This window comes from Aotus nancymaae, unplaced genomic scaffold (genome assembly GCF_030222135.1).
Source record: "Aotus nancymaae isolate 86718 unplaced genomic scaffold, 86718_ANA_hifiasm-v0.15.2.pri h1tg000016l, whole genome shotgun sequence".
NCBI lineage: Eukaryota > Metazoa > Chordata > Mammalia > Primates > Aotidae > Aotus > Aotus nancymaae.
The window spans coordinates 71,587,467-71,608,739 of NW_026988428.1; the positions used below are offsets into that span (position 1 = coordinate 71,587,467).

Here is a 21,273-nt window from a genome sequence, read left to right on the forward strand (position 1 = left end):
GTCTCGGTGGTATCTATTTTTGTCATATTACGCCTGAAGTGCACATGGGAAGCAATAAAACTGACAGCAAGTGGATCTTCCCCACAGGATAGGGCAAAGAAAGGGCTTTCCTTTACAGAACTGTATTTGGAGGGGAAACATAACTTCATTTAACCCATTTCATTAAAAAGCCTCTTAGGATTGGGCAAGGTGGCTCATACCTGTCACCTCAGCACTTTGGGAGGCCGAGGTGGGTGGATCACCTGAGGTCAGAAGTTCAACACCAGCCTGGCCAGCATGGTGAAACCCCATCTCTACCAAAAATACAAAAAATTAGCCAGGCACAGTGGTGTGTACCTGTAATCCCAGCTACTCGGGATGCTGAGAATCACTTGAACCTGGAAGGCAGAGGTTGCAGTGAGCCAAGATCATGCCACTGGGTGATCCAGCCTGTGTGACAAGAGCAAAATTCCGTCTCAAGGAAAAAAAAAAAAAAGAGCCTCTTTGGGTTTTAACTTTTTAAATAATTCACAAGAGGTAAAGAACTTGATGTTTCATATAGTGAGAAAAACTCATCTGAAGTTTAAATTAAATAATCTCAGAAGTACTAATAGATATGAAACGTTAAACTGTGTCAATACATTTGTAGTGTCATAGAGAGAACTGTCTTTTTAAGTAAAAACTTATAATAACTATGTCAGTAATTCTGACTTTAATTCTGGAGAAGTTTCATTTGAAAGAACTATGCTAGAAGTATTCTTCCCTGAAGTCTGATAAAACAGTATAAAATACAGCTTTATCATCGCTAGAGAAGTAAAAAATATGCATCAAATTTTCAAACCCCTTTTAAGAATCAAAGTCTCACATGCCATTACCTTATTTTTCATAAATTTAGAATGGCTCCGATACACCTCCATTTGCTTCATTTCTTCTTCCCGTTCCTCAGTACTCAAAGCCCCGTTCGATTTCAGCATCTGAATTTCCTCTTCCAGGTCTCGAAGCCCACGCTCCATAGAGGAAATTTTTGAATCCTGAAGACAACAAAAGATTTAGTGATTGAACTATTCACAAAAACCCAGAAAAGCTGAATAACATAATATCTAAAGATGTTACATTTAATAAAGATAAACAAATATACAGAAAAATTGCTGTCTGGCAATTGGTGCCTTGCTGCCTTTTTCTGAGATGGAATCTTGCTCTGTCACCCAGGCTGGAGTGCAGTGGTGTGATCTTGGCTCACTGCAACCTCTGCTACCCGGGTTGAAGCAATTCTCCTGCCTCAGCCTCCCAAGTAGCTGGGATTACAACAAGTGTGTACCACCACGCCCAGCTAATTTTTGCATTTTTTTTAGTAGACCGGGTTTTGTCATGTTGGCCAGGCTAGTCTCGAACTCCTGACCTCAAGTGATCCACCCACCTCAGTCTCCCAAAGTGCTGGGCTTAATTACGGGCATGAGCCACCATGCCCAGCTTTACAGCCATTTGTGTGGAAGGAGAAGCACTCATATCCACAGTATAACTTTGCCTTCATGGCTGCCTCCAGTTTTGCATCCTTTAAAGTTGAAATAATTAACTAAAGAAGTAAATGCAATGAAAAACTGATTAAAATTTCTTTGCATGAAAAAATTTGCAAATTCTAATATTTTATCATTTTACTTGGTGACTCCTAAAGAGCACATTATGCCCCAAAGGAAGGGAAAAGAGTAAGAGGGTTTCAAAGATTTATACAGTAATGTGTACAGCTATATGTGCAATAATAAAAATTACATAACATCCCATTGCAGAAAAATGAGGGAATAAATAAGTTGTTACTTTTAACATGTTAGAAATCCTTACTGTCTTATACTTCTCCATACATTTAAAGTAATTCATAATTTTTTAAAATCACTGTCCTTATAAATCATTATCACTATCACAAACATCACCTTCTAGTACAACATTATTTCATATTCAATTTCTTGATTTTGTTTGTTGCAGTACCTAGTTTCTCCCCAGACTGCTTTACATGTCATCAATTACAGAAAGACTCCTACATGGAATGAATAGTTTCATATACCTGCAGTTGCATATGCTTACTCATCAAAGAAATAGAGACCTTAACGAACATAAATTAAGTATAGTTTTATTTTACTTGGAGTTTTAGAGAAACCGTTCCTTTGGAAGCTACTTTGAGATTAACTTCCTTTTCTACTTTACCTCATTGATTTCTTGACTAAGTCTCCTCCTTGCTATCATAATTCTCAGAGCATGAAGATAAAAGAGTTTAAGGATTTATCTTGAGAAAACTACACCTTGCTATTTTCAGGTTCAAGGGAGGGGAAAAGAGAGGATTTATTCCTCTGTCTTGCTCATCACATGACCTTTAAAAATATCACAATGAAAATTTCCTTTTATAAATTTATTAAAATTAAACTTAAAATGTATTTGTTCAAAATCCGTTGTATTAAATTAATACAATCAGAGACATTCTAAACCTAAACCAGGGTGGGTTTTGATTTACTCATGTAAAAGAACTAACTATAAAGAGTACTACTTCATGTGCACTACCTGAAAATTCACTTTTAAGATTGCTATAAAATTTCTCTGGAAATATCAAAACACAGTCCCTTTAAAAAGACTGAAATACTAGGCATAAGCATATGACCAGCCTACAAAAGAAAGAAAGTGAAAGTGAAATATAAGTTCTCCTCTGTCATTACCCTGGGTGGTAATAAAACTGGACCAGCTGAAAGACAGGTCTATCTTCAGTAGCACTGGGGCTCCACCCAAGACCATTTAGCCTCCAAGTAGAAACTCCAACTCTGTACATCATGTGGTAGCTTCTATCTGTACAGAGCCTCTAGAAAGTCTCCACAAGGCCCTTAAAAAATATTATCTTCTCCCCTAACCCAAACGGAGACAAAGGCAGCTCTTGACAAATTAGCACCCTCACTACCAAATCGTGTGCCATAAAAACTTCTTCCCAAAAAGGGATCATGACTGCCGCTCTGAAAACCAGGAGGAAAAGAACCTACCAAGGAAATCAAAAGGCCTGATACTCTCAACTAGTTCTAGCACCAACCCAATTAGTACTAATGCTAGATTTGAGGAAAGTCATTCCAACCAAGTTTCTTCCTCCTAGAATGTGTAATATTTAAATAAATAAATTCCTTTTCACTTTACTACACTACACTTCCCTAGTCCCAGCTCTCCCATCATTGTCCAACCAATCCCACTGGACTTGCTGAAATCCTCTGCTTTTTGTCAAATTCCCCCAAATCCTCAACCTTTTCACCATGAACTCTCTCCAGTGAAGGCCAGTAATAACCCCAACACCACAAAGGAGCAGGGTTTGAAAGGGTTGAAGTTCTCCTAGTTCGTTCCTCAAGGCTGTTTCCCTTTATGGAAAGCTCATATTCCTTTTCACCCTACCCTCCTCATTGCTGCCATCCAGGGACTTCTCAATCACTCCTGCCCACTTTTGGTAGTCTTTGGTACCTGACTTACAATATCCCCTTCAATTGCCACTCTTGCCATAATCCTAGGATTGCAATGTCAGAATTCCTTGACGCCCTTAATTGCAATGACCTCATCCTTGAGTCCACTTCAGTGATCCAGTTTATAGGACGGTACTCTGGATCCTATCATCACCCAGAATTCTCTTCCCCAGGCATGTTATACCCTCACTCTGATTATTTCCTGTTCTTCAACCTCACAGGAGAACTCCACTTTCCTAACTGTTACATTTTCTCCCAACCCGTCCGTCCACCTGCATTTTCTTTTTTCCACATCCAGGGTACAGTCCAGGACCAACCTCCAAACTACTCTGTCATCATAACCATCAATTCATTTACATTTCAATCACTCTGCCTTATCTACCCCAACAAAACTCTAACCCTAGAGCAGTACAGTAATTATTCCCTGTTCCTCCACTGGTAAAGGAAAAACAAACAAACAAAAGTAGAAAAAGGGGAATAGGAGAAAGAGAAGAAGAGGGGCAAAGAAGGAAAGGCTGGAATGAGGGAAAATGGTGAGAGAAGGGATAAGAAGAAAAAAAGAGGAGGAAGAGGAAGAGAAAAGAGGAAAAAGAGGAGAGAAAAAAGAAAATTTCGACACATTTAAGATTACTGGGCTCTTTTACTTCAATCATCTTTCTTCCTTATTTTCCCTAAAGACTATTCTAGATTTTCCTAATTCTCTCAAGTGCATTCCACATTCTCAGCAACACAGCTATTTCTGTTGCGATTTCAGCATCACATCCTCTTGACCCCACTGGGCCACTAGAATCTTTTTGCTTCTTAGCATAATGGCTGAAGGTTCACCCAAGTTAAAATACATCCACTGCCAAGTAATACTATTATTTCCCTCATTCCATCAAAAGGTGGTTAAACAAATAATTTTGTGAACATAGATACATTCATGTGTTTTATTCTGAGGTTTTAACAGGGCTCAGGAAATAACATGACAAATAAACTTGTGGTGAATGTGAAAAAGGTAAAACCATGCAAGCTGAACCATCCTAAAGGCCCTTCAAGACTACTAATTAACTACAAAGAACCCAGAATCCACTAATTTGGAATTTGTTTGGTAAATTCTTTCCCCACCAAGAATAAAAATGTATTCAATATTTTAAAGTTTTAAGAGGAAATCATGCAAATTAAGACAATAGTTCCCATAACTACTTCAAAAGTATCTATTTACAATAAAATTATATACCATTAACTAAATATTCTTGTCATATCAACAACTATTAAATGGAGGTCCACAATGCAAAACACAGTACTGAGCTTTCTAGGGCATACAAAGTACCTGTGGGGGGATGTCCCTATCTACAAGAGATTTTATGAGAAAGAAAAGATTGTTAACAAAAATAATAATAGCAGCAGCAGCTAGTATGGATTGAATGTTTACTATGCACTAGGTCCTGTTTAAAGCGTTTTTACATATTTTAACTAATTGAAATCTCAAAATAACCCACTTGGACGGTACTATTACTATCACCATTTGTTGATAAAGAAACTGAGGCACAGGTAACTTGCTCCATATTTTACAATTGGTTAAGTGAAGTGAGATTTTGAATCCAGGGAGTTTAACTTAGAAAGCAAGCTCTTAAACACTATACTGAACAGCCTAAAGATTTCTAAATGTTCATTAACTTAAAGCAGAGGTTTTCAAAGGATGGCCTATGGAACCCTCAGGGTACCCTCAACCCTTTCACAAAGTATGCATGATCATACTTTGTGAACTATTTTTATACTTTTATGAACTATTTTATACTTTTATAATCATACTTTTATGAACTATTTTCATAATAATACCATGATATCACTTGACTTCTCCACTGTCTAAAATAAAGATATAAAGCAATGATGGGCAAAATGCTAGTGCCTTAGCACAAATCAAGGCAATCGCATCAAACCATACTTGTAGTCATTTTATTAATATTTGTCACTGTCAGACACTCGAAAGAAAAGAAAATGAAAAATAAGAAATAAAATTTTTAAAAGACCACTTCAGACTGTCCATGAGGAAGCAGCAAAAAGTATTACTTTTAATAAATCTCAACTCTGGAGTATACATACTGTTAATATTGGGTGTGACAAGATGGCATGAGGCTGCATACTGAAATACGACGGTTGTCCCTAAGCAAAGTACTTGTATGTTGCTTTGAGTTGTAAGCTGAATTCAATATTTTCTTCATGGAACACTATTTTTACTTGAAAGAAGAACTGACAAGCTATGGTTACCCAGATTTGGTATTTGGCAGCCATTTTCTTAAAATAAAGGAAGTCTGCCACTTTAAGAGAATAAAGAGGTCCTGAGACCAAGAAATTTGCAAATAGCTAATTTAAAGAAATTCTGTTCAACTCATTTTGGTCCAATTTACATTATGGTCTATAAGTGAAAGGAAATAAAATTGAAATTATTTTAAGATGTGATTTTCATTGATTCTCACTCTCAATCTCCAAATAAGTGAAATACTATTATATGCCATTTCCTAACACTTACACGGGGAAGTTTTTGATTACTTAAAATAATAAGGTGATTCATACAATTCTTTACTAGATTCTCACTTACCTTCATCTCAATAACAGTTTGTAGGGCTTTTGTTTTGGCAGAATCAGGAGCATTCTCAAACCTTCGATGCATCTCCTATACAAAAGAGGCAAAAACAGATTCAGTCCTCTCCTGCTCACTTTCATTTTTCTGAAAGGGGAGAGAGGGCAGTTGTATGCAAAAGATCACTACAGCCTTGTAAGACACTGACCCCTCTGTGTTATCAACCCTTCCCTGTGAATCAGGGAATCCACAGACTGCATTCAGGCTCACTCAACCATCCAGGCATAGAAGGATCCCTATCTCTGAACACCTTAGTTATTTAAAATCAGTCACACAGATGCCAACTACCGTAACAGTCGAAACTACTGTTTCACATCCCCAGGTTGTGTGTCAAATCTTCCACATGACTCCAAGATACGTAATCAGAATTCCAAATGACCCAAAAAGGGGATTAGAAATGCTCCCTTTTCAAAGGAGAAATAAACACCATCACAATCAGTCTTCATTGCACAAAGCTATGGAAAGCAATCTGTGTTGACAACATCCCCTCCACGACATCCACCCTAGAGTAACAACCACCTGGTTACCTATGATGAAGATCTCTTTCCAGTGGTGCTACAGTTAGGAAGAAAAAGATGACACTGTTGAACAAGGTTCCTAAGTAGTTCAGGTTCAGAAAATGTCAGAAAAACATATTGTTTTTAACCCAAATTTTACTGAGTTCAGGATAGAAAAGGAAGGAAGGGATATCAGAGTCTTCCAAGTTACTAAACCACCTCAGTGATTTTCTTGTCCGACTCTGAATGTCTCTAAATAAATCAGTCAGTAGTTTTCAAAGTACCCTGGGGACAGGCTCTCGGGAACCCAGGGAATACAGAGATGAATGCTTTCTGCTACCTCTCTCCCTACCTCCAGCTTTAACTATCCACCTAGTTATTCCACTTTCAAGTTCAACAAACATTTCAAACTCTTTGTGCTCAAAACTCAACTCCTGGCCAAGTGTGATAGCTCACACCTGTAATCCCAGCACTTTGGGAGGCCAAGGTTGGAAGATCACTTTAGCCCAGGAGTTCAAGACCAGCCTGGGCAACATGGCAAGACATCACCTCTACAAAAAAAAAAAGAGAAGGACTCAACTCCTGATGGTGCCCCCAAACTTGCTCCATCCTTCCTGTTACTCAGGCCAAAAACCTGTGAGTCTTCTTAATGCCTTCCTTTCACTCTCAAGCCATAGTCAGGAAATCCAGTTAACTCTAGCTTCAAATCATACCCGAAATCCAAGCACTTCCTGCCATCTCCACTGCCACCACCTGGAATGAGCCACTAAGCAAAAATACACCTTTTAATCCACAACAACCTTCTAACTGAGCTTCATCTTGCTCCACTACAGTGTATTCTTAATGGAGCACTTAAAGTGACCCTTTCAAACATAAAGTTGTCCATGTCGGTTCTCTGTTGAAAACCCCATCATAGTTCACCATTCAACTCAAAGTAGAGCCAAAGTCCTCTTGGTAGCCTGCAAGGCCTCATCTCTTCTTGCCCTTCCCTCGGTCACCATGCTTTAGCCACCCTGGACTCCTTGCTGCTCCTCAAATATGATAAGCATGCTCCTGATCCTTAAGCCCTTTGCACTAGCTGCTAACGGAAGGCTTCACTTCCTTGAGAGTCTGGGCTCAAATGCCTCTTTTGTATCATTATTAGGTTTAGTTGCTGTGATAACGCCATTGTCATTATGAAAGAAAATGTCCCTAAATTTTAGAGATGCATATTAAAATCTGCAGAGGAAAATCACATCATGCCAGGAATTTGCTTTAAAATCTTTAGTAAAGAAAAGAGGAAAAAGAAAAAAAGGATACATGAAGGAAGTGTGGCAAAATTTTAGTAACTGGTACATAAGGTTAGGGTTAGGTTTAGCCACCCAATGTGCTGAGATTACAGGTGTGAGCCTCATCAAGTACTTTGAAACAAAATCTTGTGACATGAAGAAGCCAGGACATCAATATTTACGGACAATTTCAGCAATGGGTGGCAGAGGCAGCAGCTATCTCAGGCTTCCAGACACACCAACAGCAGAGGCTCCAGTGGTGGTAAGCAGTGTCAGTGATGTCAGTGTAACACACTAACATGCCTGTGCCACGCAGCACTGTCATCACCAAACCAATATAGGAGTATGATTGATTCGAGGCATTGTTCTTGTCTACATAACTTCTGAGCCAAGTTCTCTAGTCTTCCCAGAGGCTCTGGGACTTATGTATTTATCCCATTTATGCACTCCAGGAACTAAGTTTTGGAGATAGAATGATGAGAAATAACATATTTGGTCCCTTTTATCATGGAACGTTTAATAGGAAAAATAGAGTTTCATCAAATAATTAATCATCTACATAATTCATCAGGGTCACTGACAACCTTCACATGGCTAACACCCATGATTCATCCTTAGTCACTGTACTTGATCTACCACCAGCATTTTACACAATTGCTCAATCCCTCTTCCTTATTCCACTCTCTTCCCTTTGTATCCAAGCTATGGCACTCTAAGCTTTTCCTCCTGGCTTACTGGTTCCTTTTCTTCCCAACTCCTCAGGAGTGTCTCAGGTATCAGTCCTTTGTACGCTTCTCTTCTCCACCTATACTCATTCTCTTGGTATTTACCGTTCAACATCATGCACATAGTGATAATTCCCAAATGTTTACATCCTACCAAAATCCATAGTTGCATGTACTTGTGGTTTATTGGCATATTGAATTACCTGCCCCACTATTAACACATCTACAAGTGACCTCCTGGCCTTCCCCTCTAAACTTGCTTCACTCATCCTGCCTTCATTCATGGTATGCATCCAGCCAGTTGTTCAAGCCAAAAACATAGGAGTCTCTTTTTTTCTTACACCTACATCCAACTCATCAGGAAATCCTGCTCTTCCTATTTTCAAAATATATCCTCAAACTTACCACCTCAACTGTCACACTGCTCTAAGTCACCATTATCTTTTGCCTGGATTACACCAACAGTCTCCCAAATCTATCTCGCCATTCACAATAGAGCATCTAGAGTGATCTTTTTAAAATAGAAGTCAAAACATGCTTGCAATTTTCGAAACCCTCTCTTTTCACTCACAGTAAAAGTCAAAGCCCTTATGCTGACCTAGAAGGCTCTACATGATTCACCCCTGTTACCTCTCTGGCCTCATCTCTCATACTTCTCTCTCTCTTCCAGTCTGCTCCAGCCAGACTTGCCTCTTTGCTTTCCCCCAACACGTCAGTCAGCCTCTTAAGGCCTTTGCACTCACTGCTCCCTCTGACAGGTTCTGTCCTTCCTTTAACTGTTGAAGTCTGTTCAAAAGTCAAAAACTCAAGCAGGCTCATCCTGATTTTAAATTACAATTTGACTCTATTATACACTCCCAATAACCCTAACCAAGGTCTACTTTTTTCTTGGCATTCGTAACTATTAATTAGCACATTCTTTATTTATGTTTATTGTTTGTCTCTTCTATCCCAGGGATTTTTCTTGTTATTTGATGCATATCAGACACCCAGAATGATACACAGCACAATGACAGTACTTAAATATTTGTCAAATGAAGAAAGTAATTTTTAAGTAACTATATAATTCATATGTAAAAAGTGTTATAAAGAAAATATCCATAATACTGTAAGAGAGTAACTAGGAGATCCTGACCTAGTCTTGGGATCTTGTCAAGGTTCCTGAGAAACACCTGAGAGCTGAAGGATGAACAGGAGTTACAGTGGGCAAAATGAAACCACAAAAAGGGAGGGGAAAGAAGATCTCACAGGTATGTTTTCGGCCAATTAAAATGCAGAAAATGACATGTGGGAGTTGAGAATCTGAAACTGCCCTGCACACTACCCACACACCACTGGAAAGTCTTTGGGAACTCCAAGGTGTTCAAATACCCACCCTGAAGACTGCTGGTCCACACCTGCCATCTCTCCTTCCTCCTCTCCCATTCCTTCTTTTTAATTAATTGTAAAATATTTTAGACATATAAGATCCCTTTACTCATAAGAGCAGCCTAATCTGACTTCTTTCTCTACTCCTCCATTGAAACAACTCATCAAGACCACCAACAAATTCTAAGTTACCAAAACTAATGAACACATTTCTGTCCTCATCTTCCTGGAACTCTCAGAAGCATTCAAAGCAATGACCCAATCCCTCCTAGATACGTGTTTTGTCTTGACTATTATGACCCCACACTCTCCTGTTTTTACTTCTCTCTTTCCAATTGCACTTTCTCTGTTTCCTTCACAGGTTCTTCCTTCTAAATTAGACCTCCAGGTCTAAATTAGACCAGTGACCAGGTCATAAGTTCTAACCTTTTTCTCTTTTCCATCTAAACTCTCTAATCTACTATGTGGTTTAAAATACAATGGAAATGCTGACAAATTTCTAGGCCTGCCCTCTGCTCTGATTTCAGGACTCATACATCAACTGCCCATTTGGCATCTCTATTTAGATACCTAATAGGCAACTCACATATATTTTATCCAAAAAAAATTCTTGATTTCTTCTTCTTCAATCTCACCCCTCATCTGATGACTGATGAGAGATGGGTCTTCTCTTTCTCATTAGTGGTACTGCCATTCCAGTGGCTTAAGCCAAACACCAAGCTCTCCTTTTATTCCTTCTGATTTTCATTTCTCATAACCAAGTCAACAGCAGATCCTAATTGTTCTAGTGCAAAAGTATTTCTTGAGTCTAACCATTTCACCCCATTTCCAGTCTAGTTTGCAACAGCCTCTAGTTAGCTTCCTTCCACCTACTTGGTCTTTTTTTTTTTTTTTTTTAAGATGGAGTCTCACTCTGTCACCAAGCTGGAGTACAGTGGCACAATCTTGGCTCATTGCAACCTCCGACTCCCTAGTTCAAGGGATTCTCCTGTCTCAGCCTCCCGAGTAGCTGGGATTACAGGCACACGCCACCATGCCCAACTAATTTTTATATTTTTAGTAGAGCCAGGGTTTCACCATGTTGGCCAAAATGGTCTCCATCTCCTGACCTCCTGAGCTGCCCACCTTGGCCTCCCAAAGTGCTGGATTACAGGCATGAGCCACCGTGCCCGGAGTCAATTTTTAAGAGAGCACCAAGGTGATCTTCATAAAACAGCCACAAATCATCACATTAATCTGCTTTAAATCTGTCAATAAATTTACCATTATACTTCTCACTTTGACTGTAATGTGAGTAACAGATATAAGACTGGCCCTCCTGTCATAAACTATCATAAAATTAAACAAAACGCATGATATAATGGTTTTCAGACACTGGACAACAAGCAGTACAGAACTATGGTCCTTGAGAGAAAAAAAAAGGTGATGGCCCAGACATGTCTAGTATGTGACAGAGACAGGGCAAGCCCAAACAAAGAACAGTAGTCTTACAAAGCTCCAAAGACAGATTAATGGGTAAGGTTCCCATTAATCTGTGAAAAATTGCAGAGCAAAATAACAAAGGGCTGGGCACCATGGCTCACACCTGTAATCTCAGCACTTTGGGAGGCCAAGGCAGAAGATCACTTGAGGCCAGGAGTTCGAGACCAGCCTGGCCAACATGGCAAAATCCTGTCTCTATCAAAAATACAAAAACTAGCTGAGCATACTGGGGGGCACCTGTCATCCCGGCTATTCAGGAGTCTGGGGAAGGAGAATCGCTTGAACCTGTGGGGCAGAGGCTGCAGTGAGCCGTGAAAGCACCACTGCACTCCAGCCTGGGCAATGGAGTAACATTCCATCTCAAAATAAATAAAATAAAAACAAAACAACACAGAGAAGGAAGCTCACCAGAAAAGCAGCAGTGTCTAACCTGACAAGGGTCCCCTTGAGTCTTCGGCCAAATACGAAGCTGTGCATGTATAAGGCAAGCCTCCACAACATGAGATAAAGAGCTACTGGGGAAAGAGCAACTATCAGGGAGCCATGAGTTGAGCAACTACCTGAACTCTCATAGGGCTGGGAAAAATTCAAGTTCCAAATAGTGGGGAAAACAGAGTAGAGACTTAGGAGTGGAGCTAATGTAGCCCTAGAGGAAAGGCTATTCTAAACCAGCCCTAAGAGTTCAAAAGCAAGTCTTGAAAGGATCACATTAATCCACAAGTAAATTACCTCTTGCAAGACAAAACAACACTTTATTAAGGAAGATACCAAAACCCAGATACTCAGTAACCTTGTGTCCATAATGTCGGTTATACAACAAATTCTATACATACAAAGTAGGAAAATATGACCTATAACCAGAAGACAAGTCATTTCACTGAAATAAACATGGATATTATAAAGATGATGGAATTACTATTCCAGCTTATAAGCTAAGAAATGGTCGAACTGCATTAGAAAAAAAAAGGAAGAATTAAGGGCAAATCTGTAATTAAGAGATTTAAAGCATATTTTTGAAAGACAAAGCAAAGCCACAATTCTTAGGGATAATATCTAGGAATTATATTAATTTACGATATAACAATACTATAATGTTAAGGATTAGATGTGATAAATATAATGAAAGCAAAGGCATGATAACTATAAAATCCGTAATACTGGTTATTTTTAGAGGGAAGAAAGAATTCTGACTGGGATGGTTCACCTACAGGGCTTCTGGGTGGCTGTTAAAGTTCTACTACTAGACCTAGGTAGTGGTTACAAGGGTGCTTATTTTATAATTTACTTAACTATACATCTGTTTTATTCTATTTTCTACATGTATTCTATATTGTATCAAAAAACAGTTTTTAAAATCTCCTAAAATTATTTTTCTTCCATCCTAACACCTAACACATTAATTAGTTTAGGCCATAATCTCTCACCTGCCTTAAAACGACAAACCCATCAGTTGCCTTCCCAGCCTACAGTTTGTCCACATTGAATCTATTCTCCACACTACAAGGTGATCAACTGGGCACACAGTATTTAATAACGCAGTAGATATTTAATACTATTTGTTCATTAAATGAGTGTCAAACTTTAAATAGTCTGAGTAAAAATAAAATGAATTCTGCTAATTGTAAACAATCTTCATCTATTTGACAAAACTTTATAACCTATACAACATTTTTTATTGGTATTTCTGTATCTACTTGAAAACATTAAAACTGCCCCCCGCCCCCACTTTTTTTTTTGGAGACAGATTCTCGCCCTGTCGCCCAGGCTGGAGCACAATGGCATGGTCTCCACTCACTGCAAACTCCACCTCCCAGGTTCACGTGCGATTCTCCAGCCTCTGCCTCTTGAGTACCTGGGATTACAGGCGCACACCACTACACTGGGCTAATTTATTGTATTTTTAGTTGAGACGGGGTTTCACTATACTGGCCAAACTGGTCTTGAGCTCCTGACCTCGTGATCCACCCGCCTTGGCCTCCCAAAGTGCTGGGATTACAGGCATGAGCCACCTCGCCCAGCCAAAGCCGCATTTTTTAAAAAAAACCATACAATTTAGATTTTCAACTTATTTCATCTGACTTCTCCTCTTTAGCACTATCTAATTCCAAAATGATTCACTTTAAGATGAAACTATTATAATTTCATTTGTAAGTCCTAGCAAGCACACAAGCAAAATATAAAGAAAACAGAAATCCATTTGAATAAAAAGTCCTGACTAGGTGCAGTGGCTCCTGCCTGTAATCCAAACAGTTGGGGAAGCCGAGGCAGGCAGATCACTTGAGCTCAGTAGTTTGAGACCAGCCTGGGCAACATGGTAAAACCCCGTCACTATGAAAAATCCAAAAATTTAGCTGGGTGTGGTGGTGCTCACGTATAGTACCAGCTACTTGGGGGCTGAGGCAGGAGGATTACTTGAGCCTGGGAGGTTGAGGCTGCAGCAGTGAGCCAAGATCATGCCACTGCATTCCAGCCTAGGTGACAAAGTGAGATCCTGTCTCAAAAAAAAAAAAAAAAAAAAAATCCTTCTCTGCATACAATAAATAATTGGGATGTATTTTAAATCATTCATAAGCATAAAGCTTTTCTACAAAGACATTGTAAAACCCATTGCTCAAAACAAAATCCCATTCAGAAACCTGCATCTTAAAGTTCACTATGAACACATCTTCCAGTCAGTGAGCTGGTAAACTCCCTTTTCCTACCAAGCACATCAAGCCTATGCTCCTGCACTGTCAATTAAAGAGAGAAGACTGAAAACAAAAGTACTATTCAAAGAAGTATAAGAAGTAGATAGAATATGCTATTTGTTCACTTTTTTCACTCCTTTTGGGCTCAAAATTTTCATTCAAAAAAATTAGAGGTAGAATTATCTGTATCTTGTTATACTTTTTTTGTCTTATTCCATTTAATGTTACTATATTATACTTTCAACTGTGGTAAACAATAGAAAATATGTTCATTTTCTCTCATTAATTAAGAATAATGACTAATTTACAGTTAGAAAATAAACAAGTTAGATATATTTTTTTTCGAGATAGAGTTGCTCTGTTACCCAGACTGGAATGCAGTGGCACGATCTCAGTTCACTGAAACCTCCACCTCCTCGGTTCAAGCGATTCTCCTGAATCAGCCTCCCAAGTAGCTGGGACCACAGGCATGCACCACCATGCCTAGCTAATTTTTGTATTATAGTAGAGAAGGGGTTTCAGCATGTTGGCCAAGCTGATATTGAACTCCTGACCTCAAGTGATCTGCCCACTTCAGCTTCCCAAAGTGCTGGGATTATAGGCATGAGCCACTGCACCCGAGAAACAAAATTTAATAATTCTCCTTTTGTTTCTTTGTAAAACTAAGTCAGTTTTTACTTACACACCTGAAAGAAAGAAGTATTTGTAACTAAAGAGCAAAACTTACATCTGAAAAATTTTTTTTAGGTTTCAAATTTTAGCCCTCAGCACCCTTGGTCCAAAGCTTCACATTGTTCGTGAAGTCCCTTCACAGATTCAATCCTCCACACGAGTTCTGAATTTACCATACTCACAACACAGAGGAAACAGAAATAAAGAAGAAGGGAAGGTAAACGGAAAGAATCCTCACCACTTTTTAGTATCTTAACTCATCCAGTGTCACACACCATTGTACTTGAACCTGTTACCATCTCTGGTAATAGCACTATGCTGAGAAAATGTTATTTTGTCAAAATCGAAATGGAGGACAAATGATGTAATTTTTAAAAAAGGAGAGAAAGGACCAGGCACAGTGGCTCACATCTGTAATCCTAGCACTTTAGGAAGCCAAGGCCAGCAGATCACTTGAGGTCAGGAGTTCGAAACCAGCTTGGCCAACAGAGTAAAACCCCATCTCTACTAAAAATACAAAAATTAGCCGGGCGTGGTGGTGCATGTCTATAATCCCAGCTACTTGGGAGGCTGAGGCAGGAGAATCACTTGAACCCAGGAGGCGGAGATTGCAGTGAGCCGAGATCACGCCACTGCACTCCAGCCTGGGCAATACAGTGAAACTCTGTCTCAAAAAAAAAAAGGAGAGGAGGAATAAATAAGGCATGCAGTTGTTCTCATTTTCCAAAATCGCTACAAAAGATAAACTAAGAATTTCTTTTTCTTTTTTGGCTGGGTGTAGTGGCTCATGCCTGTAATCCCAGCACTTTGGGAGGCCGAGGCAGGAGGATCACTTGAGGTCAGGGGTTTGAGACCAGCCTGACCAACATGGTGAAACCTCGTCTCTACCAAAAATACAAAAATTAGCCAGGTGTGGTGGCAGGCACCTGTAGTCCCAACTACTCAGGATGCTGAGGCAGGAGAATCGCTTGAACCAGGGAGCTGGAGGTTGCAGTGAGCCAAGATTGTACCACTGCACGCCAGCCTGGGTGACGGAGACTTTATCTCTTAAAAAAAAAAAAAAAAGAACTTTTTCTTTTTAAATTCTGCCTATTTGTTGTCTATTTTTTCTATATATATGTTTCTTTTTTTCACCAATCTCCTCTGCTTATACCTTCTAACTACCAATAATACTGACAAGCAGTCCTCAGATACGCTAGCTAGATTCAGAATTCCCTAGCCTAGAACATATTCAAATATTCGCACTTTTAATCTCAAAGATTTTTGCAAACCTAACATGATAGCAGTTGTACTGATACGGTTTGTTGATTAAAATATAGACAAAAAAAACTAGTAGACTGCAATAATGTTTTAAAACAGAGTTGCATTTTATTAATCACAATAGCATCTACCGGTTTTTAAATAGGTAGGAGCAAATACTGAAATATATTATTTAGTTGGCCTATAGACAATGTTTGGTATGCATATGGATTGAAGACATAAAAATTCCACAGCTAACTTAGGTATCCTCTGTTAGCAGACTGAAAACCAAAGTTGAGGCCTCAAGTGTTGGTGTTTAACAGAATCACCCTGTCAAGCCGCCAGCACTAAGCAAGCCTTGTCTGTATTTCAGCATTTGTCCAGTAGATGTCCCCACTCTTCTATTAAATGAAAGCTACAGCAAAATAATACAAAATCTATAAGCAGTCACACAACAATGTGATTTGAGTACAAACAGAAAATACAATGCTTAATTGAAATCTTACTTTTTATCTTTCAGCTTTTTTCAGGGGAGAATTATTTACCTGCTATCTACAAAATCATGTTCATAAAGAAAATATAGGCAAGAGAGCAAGACTGTCTCAAAAAAAATGTGAAATTACAAATATTACTATTAATAGCTACAAATGCCATTTTAATGCTACCTTATTTCATCAAACCTAAGATGCCACTGATTATAAGATATACTATTGTACATGCTGAAAAGAAATAGGGGAAATGCCTCCAAATAAATCATGGCACAAAACTTTATCATTTGGGAGTTTGTGTGTTTGTTCGCTTGTTTGTTTTTGAGGCAGAGTGTCACTCTATTGCCCAGGATGGAGTGCAGTGGTGCAATCCCCGCTCACCGCAACCTCTGCCTTCCGGGTTCAAGTGAATCTCCTGCCTCAGCCTCCCGAGCAGCTGGGATTACAGGCGTGCAACCACACCCAGCTAATGTTTGTATTTTTAGTAGAGAAGGGGTTTTGCCCTATTGCCTAGGCTGGTCTCAAACTCCTGGCCTCAGGTGACAGCCCTGCCTTGGCCTCCCAAAATGCTGGGATTACAGGAATGAGCCAATGCACCCGGCCTAGAATTTTTACTTAATACTGATTGCAAGAGTTAGTTTTTTTAAACTTATTTAAACAGAGTTTAATCATATATCATCATAAACTGTTTTCATAACTTTCTCCATACCCAGTAAATTCCTTTCAATGCTGATTCACAGAATATTCACATAGACACACTGAACAACAAAGTTAACATGGGAAATACCAACAATGCTCATACCTCAGCTGAGATGACGACAAAATGAATGGCCATGGTTATTGTATCTGTGAATACACAGGCAAACAAATATACCAGGACTGCTGCTTTGCTGATAGAGATTGTTAAGATGAAACCAAGGGTTAAGACTTAACTCAATTTCATTGTTAAAATAGGGAAAGCTGTGACCTTTAGAATTGATTAGATGCCAATTTTTAAAAGATGGACAATAATTCAATAAATAATGAAAATTTTGGATACCCTAACACTGCTGGCCCATAATTCTTTCTGCTTCTGGATACGCTAGTGATAGTCTGTATATCTCCAGCAGTCATTTCAAGTCCCTATTCCCTAACCTAGATTACAGCAGTTAAATTACTCCCTTGTTCATTCTTGTCTCTTCTTCCTCCATTTATTCTCAGCACAACCAGAGTAAATTTTAAAAGCTAAATCAGATTGTGTCACTCCCTTAATTAAACATTGGAATGGTTTTCTCTCCCATTTTGAATAAAATTGTTGCATTATCTGCAAGAACCATAAAGGCAGGTACTTTTCCTTAAAGACAGCATGGATTTTGTTTTGTTTGCTGCTATATCCTTAGTGCTGTGCACATGGCTGATTCCAATAAACATGTGATGAGTGAATCTGACTCTGGCTACCTCTCCAACTTCACATCTCATTAAGTCTTCCCCTTATACAGTATATTTTTGCCTTCCAGCCTCCCTCCTGTTTCCTCAAAACTCCTTCCTATGAGATCTTTGAAACTGTTAGTGCTTCTTCATGAAATGATTTTACTCAAATGCTCAGCAAAGCTGGCTTCTCTTCAGATCTCCACTGAAAGGGCACCTCCTGAAGGACACTTAACCCTATTACAAAATCCCCTTCCCAACGTAATTAACGCTCCACCCAGAAAGTCTTACTGAACAGTGCTGATGCCCAGTATTCCACCTTTGCAAGAGAAAAAAAGAAACAGAAATAATGAAGGAATGTATAAATAATAAAAATGGGGCTGGGCATAGTAGCTCACGCCTGTAATCTCAGCACTCTGGGAGGCAGAAGCAGGCAGATCACCTGAGGTCAGTAGTTTGAGACCAGCCTGGCCAACATGGTGAAACCCTGTCTCTACTAAAAATACAAAAGTTAGCTGGCATGCACCTATAGTCCCAGCTACTTGGGAAGCAGAGGCAGGAGAATCGCTTGAACCCGGGAGGCGGAGGTTGCAGTGATCCAAGATTATACCACCGCACTCCAGCCTGGGACAGAGCAAAACTCTGTCTCAAATAATAATAAATAATAATAATAATAATAATAATAATAATAGTAATAAAAAGGGCCAGGCATGGGCGTACTGCCTGTAATCCCAGTACTTTGGGAAGCCAAGGTGGGAGGATTGCTTGAGGCCAGGAATTCCAAGACCAGCCTAGGAAACATAGAGAGAGACTGTCTCTACAAATTTTTTTTTTTATTTTAAAAATTAACAACACATAGTGGCATGCACCTGTAGACCTAGCTACAGGGAGGCTAAGGCAGAAGGCTTGCTTAAGTCCAGGAATTCAAGGCTGCAGTGAGCCATGATCATGCCACTGCACTCCAGCCTGGGTGACAGAGTGAGACCCTATCTATAAAAATAAAAATTTTAAATTAAAAAAAAAAATGGGCCGGGCGCGGTGGCTCAAGCCTGTAATCCCAGCACTTTGGGAGGCCGAGGCGGGTGGATCACTAGGTCAAGAGATCGAGACCATCCTGGTCAACACGGTGAAACCCCGTCTCTACTAATACAAAAAATTAGCTGGGCATGGTGGCGTGTGCCTGTAATCCCAGCTACTCAGGAGGCTGAGGCAGGAGAATTGCCTGAACCCGGGAGGCGGAGGTTGCGGTGAGCCGAGATCGCGCCATTGCACTCCAGCCTGGGTAACGAGAGCGAAACTCCGTCTCAAAAAAAAAAAAAAAAAAAAAAAAAAAATGACTGGAAGCATACACATAACAAAAGTTAACGATTATTACTAGGTAACAATACCTTGGATTATAAGTTTTTATTAATCTATTTCCTAATTTTACAATAGATTTCCAATGTAATAAAATCATGTTTTTAAAAAATAATGATGTTCTACTTCAAAAATAAAAATGACCCTCATTGTATATAAATATTTCAGACTTTTGACAAAAGGAAAAATTATAGAACAACCTACAAACTTAAAAGTATTTTTTCAATTATTATTTTGCTGCTTTGGGAATATGCCATTTTTTTAACCTCCTTCTTCACATTTCATTTAAAAGAAATTATTCAGACTCATACTAACACAAATTGGGGTTTTATTTTCCCCTGCCCAAATATGAAAATTATCTGAAGTCTGACCATATATAGAAATATTATGGCTATTAATTTTTTTAATTCAATATAAGATGATTTCTTCCTTTATGTCTTCTTAAAATGATACATTATTTAGAAAAGTAAAAAATTATCACTACTCACCCAGGTCAGCTAAAAATAAGCAACACCGTGTCTCTACATCACTCTCTTCAGCTATGCCTCCATAGCAGCCAATGCTTTTTATCACATATCTTTTACAGCAAGGCAACAGTTTCCATGGAAACCACAGGGCAAATATCCATTATTGCTGCCAAGGACTTTTATAAGCAAACATAAGCTGAGATAACTGCTTACTCTCTTTTATTAATATTTTTAAATTGAGCAATAGCTACTCTGATTCTGGTTTTGTTGTGTTTGTTGTCTCTATGAACAAATCTAGAAATGAGTGAAAAATCAAGAAAATTCTGTACCCCTCTAAGCAACAAATGAACTCTCGAAATTAGGGGAGCAGGAGAGAAAAGACCCAGAAAGTCACTAAGCCAGCATACCTACCAGACAATGTCATCCCATACAACAGAACAAATCAGAATAGAAATCAGTGACGCACTTAAATACAAAAGATGAAATTCTCTTTCACTAGCACAGCAGAGTACGTACATTAATCGGGGCCAAGATGCTGATTAATCAGGGGAAAAAAAGACAATCAATAAATCACAAAACTAAAAAAGTAGTCACATACCTCTCTCAACATATTGTTCTCTTTTTCCTTCTGTTCTAAAAGGCTTTCTAGGTGGTGAACATGCATCTCTGCCTCTGCCAGTCGTCTTGTTCTCTCATGGTCTTCCTCAGTAGCCTTGGCAGAAAGTCCTTTGCTCTGCAACATCTCCAGAAGCTTCTTGATGGATTCATCCCTAGCATTTAGGGTCTGCTTTTGAGTCTCAATACGCAGCTCCATTTCCTCCAATGTCTTTCGAAGAAGAAATAGCTCTTTGGCCTGCCGCTCATGCTCAGCATGAAGCCTCTGAAAGTTCTCCTCCGTCAGCTCTGCTACACAAGGTTCGCCAGTCCTACTGCTACTATCTTGCTGAAACAGCTGATTCAGGTCCCTCTGGATCCGCAATTCATCCTGGAGAGCCTGGATCGTCATCTGCATGTGCTAGAACCAAGACAAAAAGAAAACCCCAAATCAGCTTTCCTCCTCAAGTAGCAAATCAGAGCAGACTGCAGGAATCAAAAATAGCTACAAGAAATCTGCATCTAGCAAATTAGGATTCACCTTACTCTGTTTTACAGGTCCTTAAAAAGTGATTGAGATAACAGGCAAAATGTCAGTAATTTAACTTGGGTTTATTCCCAACAGGAAGCAAAACAGTATGGCACTCCTCACTTGGCATAAACGATAATAAAAACACTGTTCAAAATTAATAGAAGGTGTTACACAGAAACTAAAGTTGAGTGAATGCAGGAAATGGGAAATCTACAGCAATATGAATACATTCATTCAAAAAATTTCATCAAAAAATACAAAGGGTGGCCAGGCATGGGGGCTCACACCAGTAATCCCAGCACTTTCAGGGGCCGAGGCAGGCGGATCACCTGAGGCCAGGAGTTCGAGACCAGCCTGGTCAACATGATAAAACCCCATTTCTACTAAAAATACAAAACTTGGCTGGGCACAGT

General features: G+C 39.2%; 1 protein-coding gene across 11 annotated transcripts in view; it reads right to left on the bottom strand.

Moving 5' to 3' along the window:
- ERC1 (ELKS/RAB6-interacting/CAST family member 1) overlaps positions 1-21,273 on the bottom strand; it is a 556,187-nt gene that overhangs the window by 446,600 nt on the left and 88,314 nt on the right. For all 11 annotated transcript variants that reach the window (XR_010343042.1, XM_064377601.1, XM_064377596.1 and 8 more), the window contains 3 exons: positions 20,333-20,749; positions 6,037-6,111; positions 855-1,010 (listed from right to left, as the gene is read on the bottom strand). Coding sequence is in view for 10 of the 11 variants with exons in the window: in XM_064377601.1 (XP_064233671.1) it covers positions 855-1,010; positions 6,037-6,111; positions 20,333-20,749 (648 nt within the window). In the remaining variant the exon portion in view is untranslated. The remainder of the gene's footprint in view (positions 1-854; positions 1,011-6,036; positions 6,112-20,332; positions 20,750-21,273) is intronic.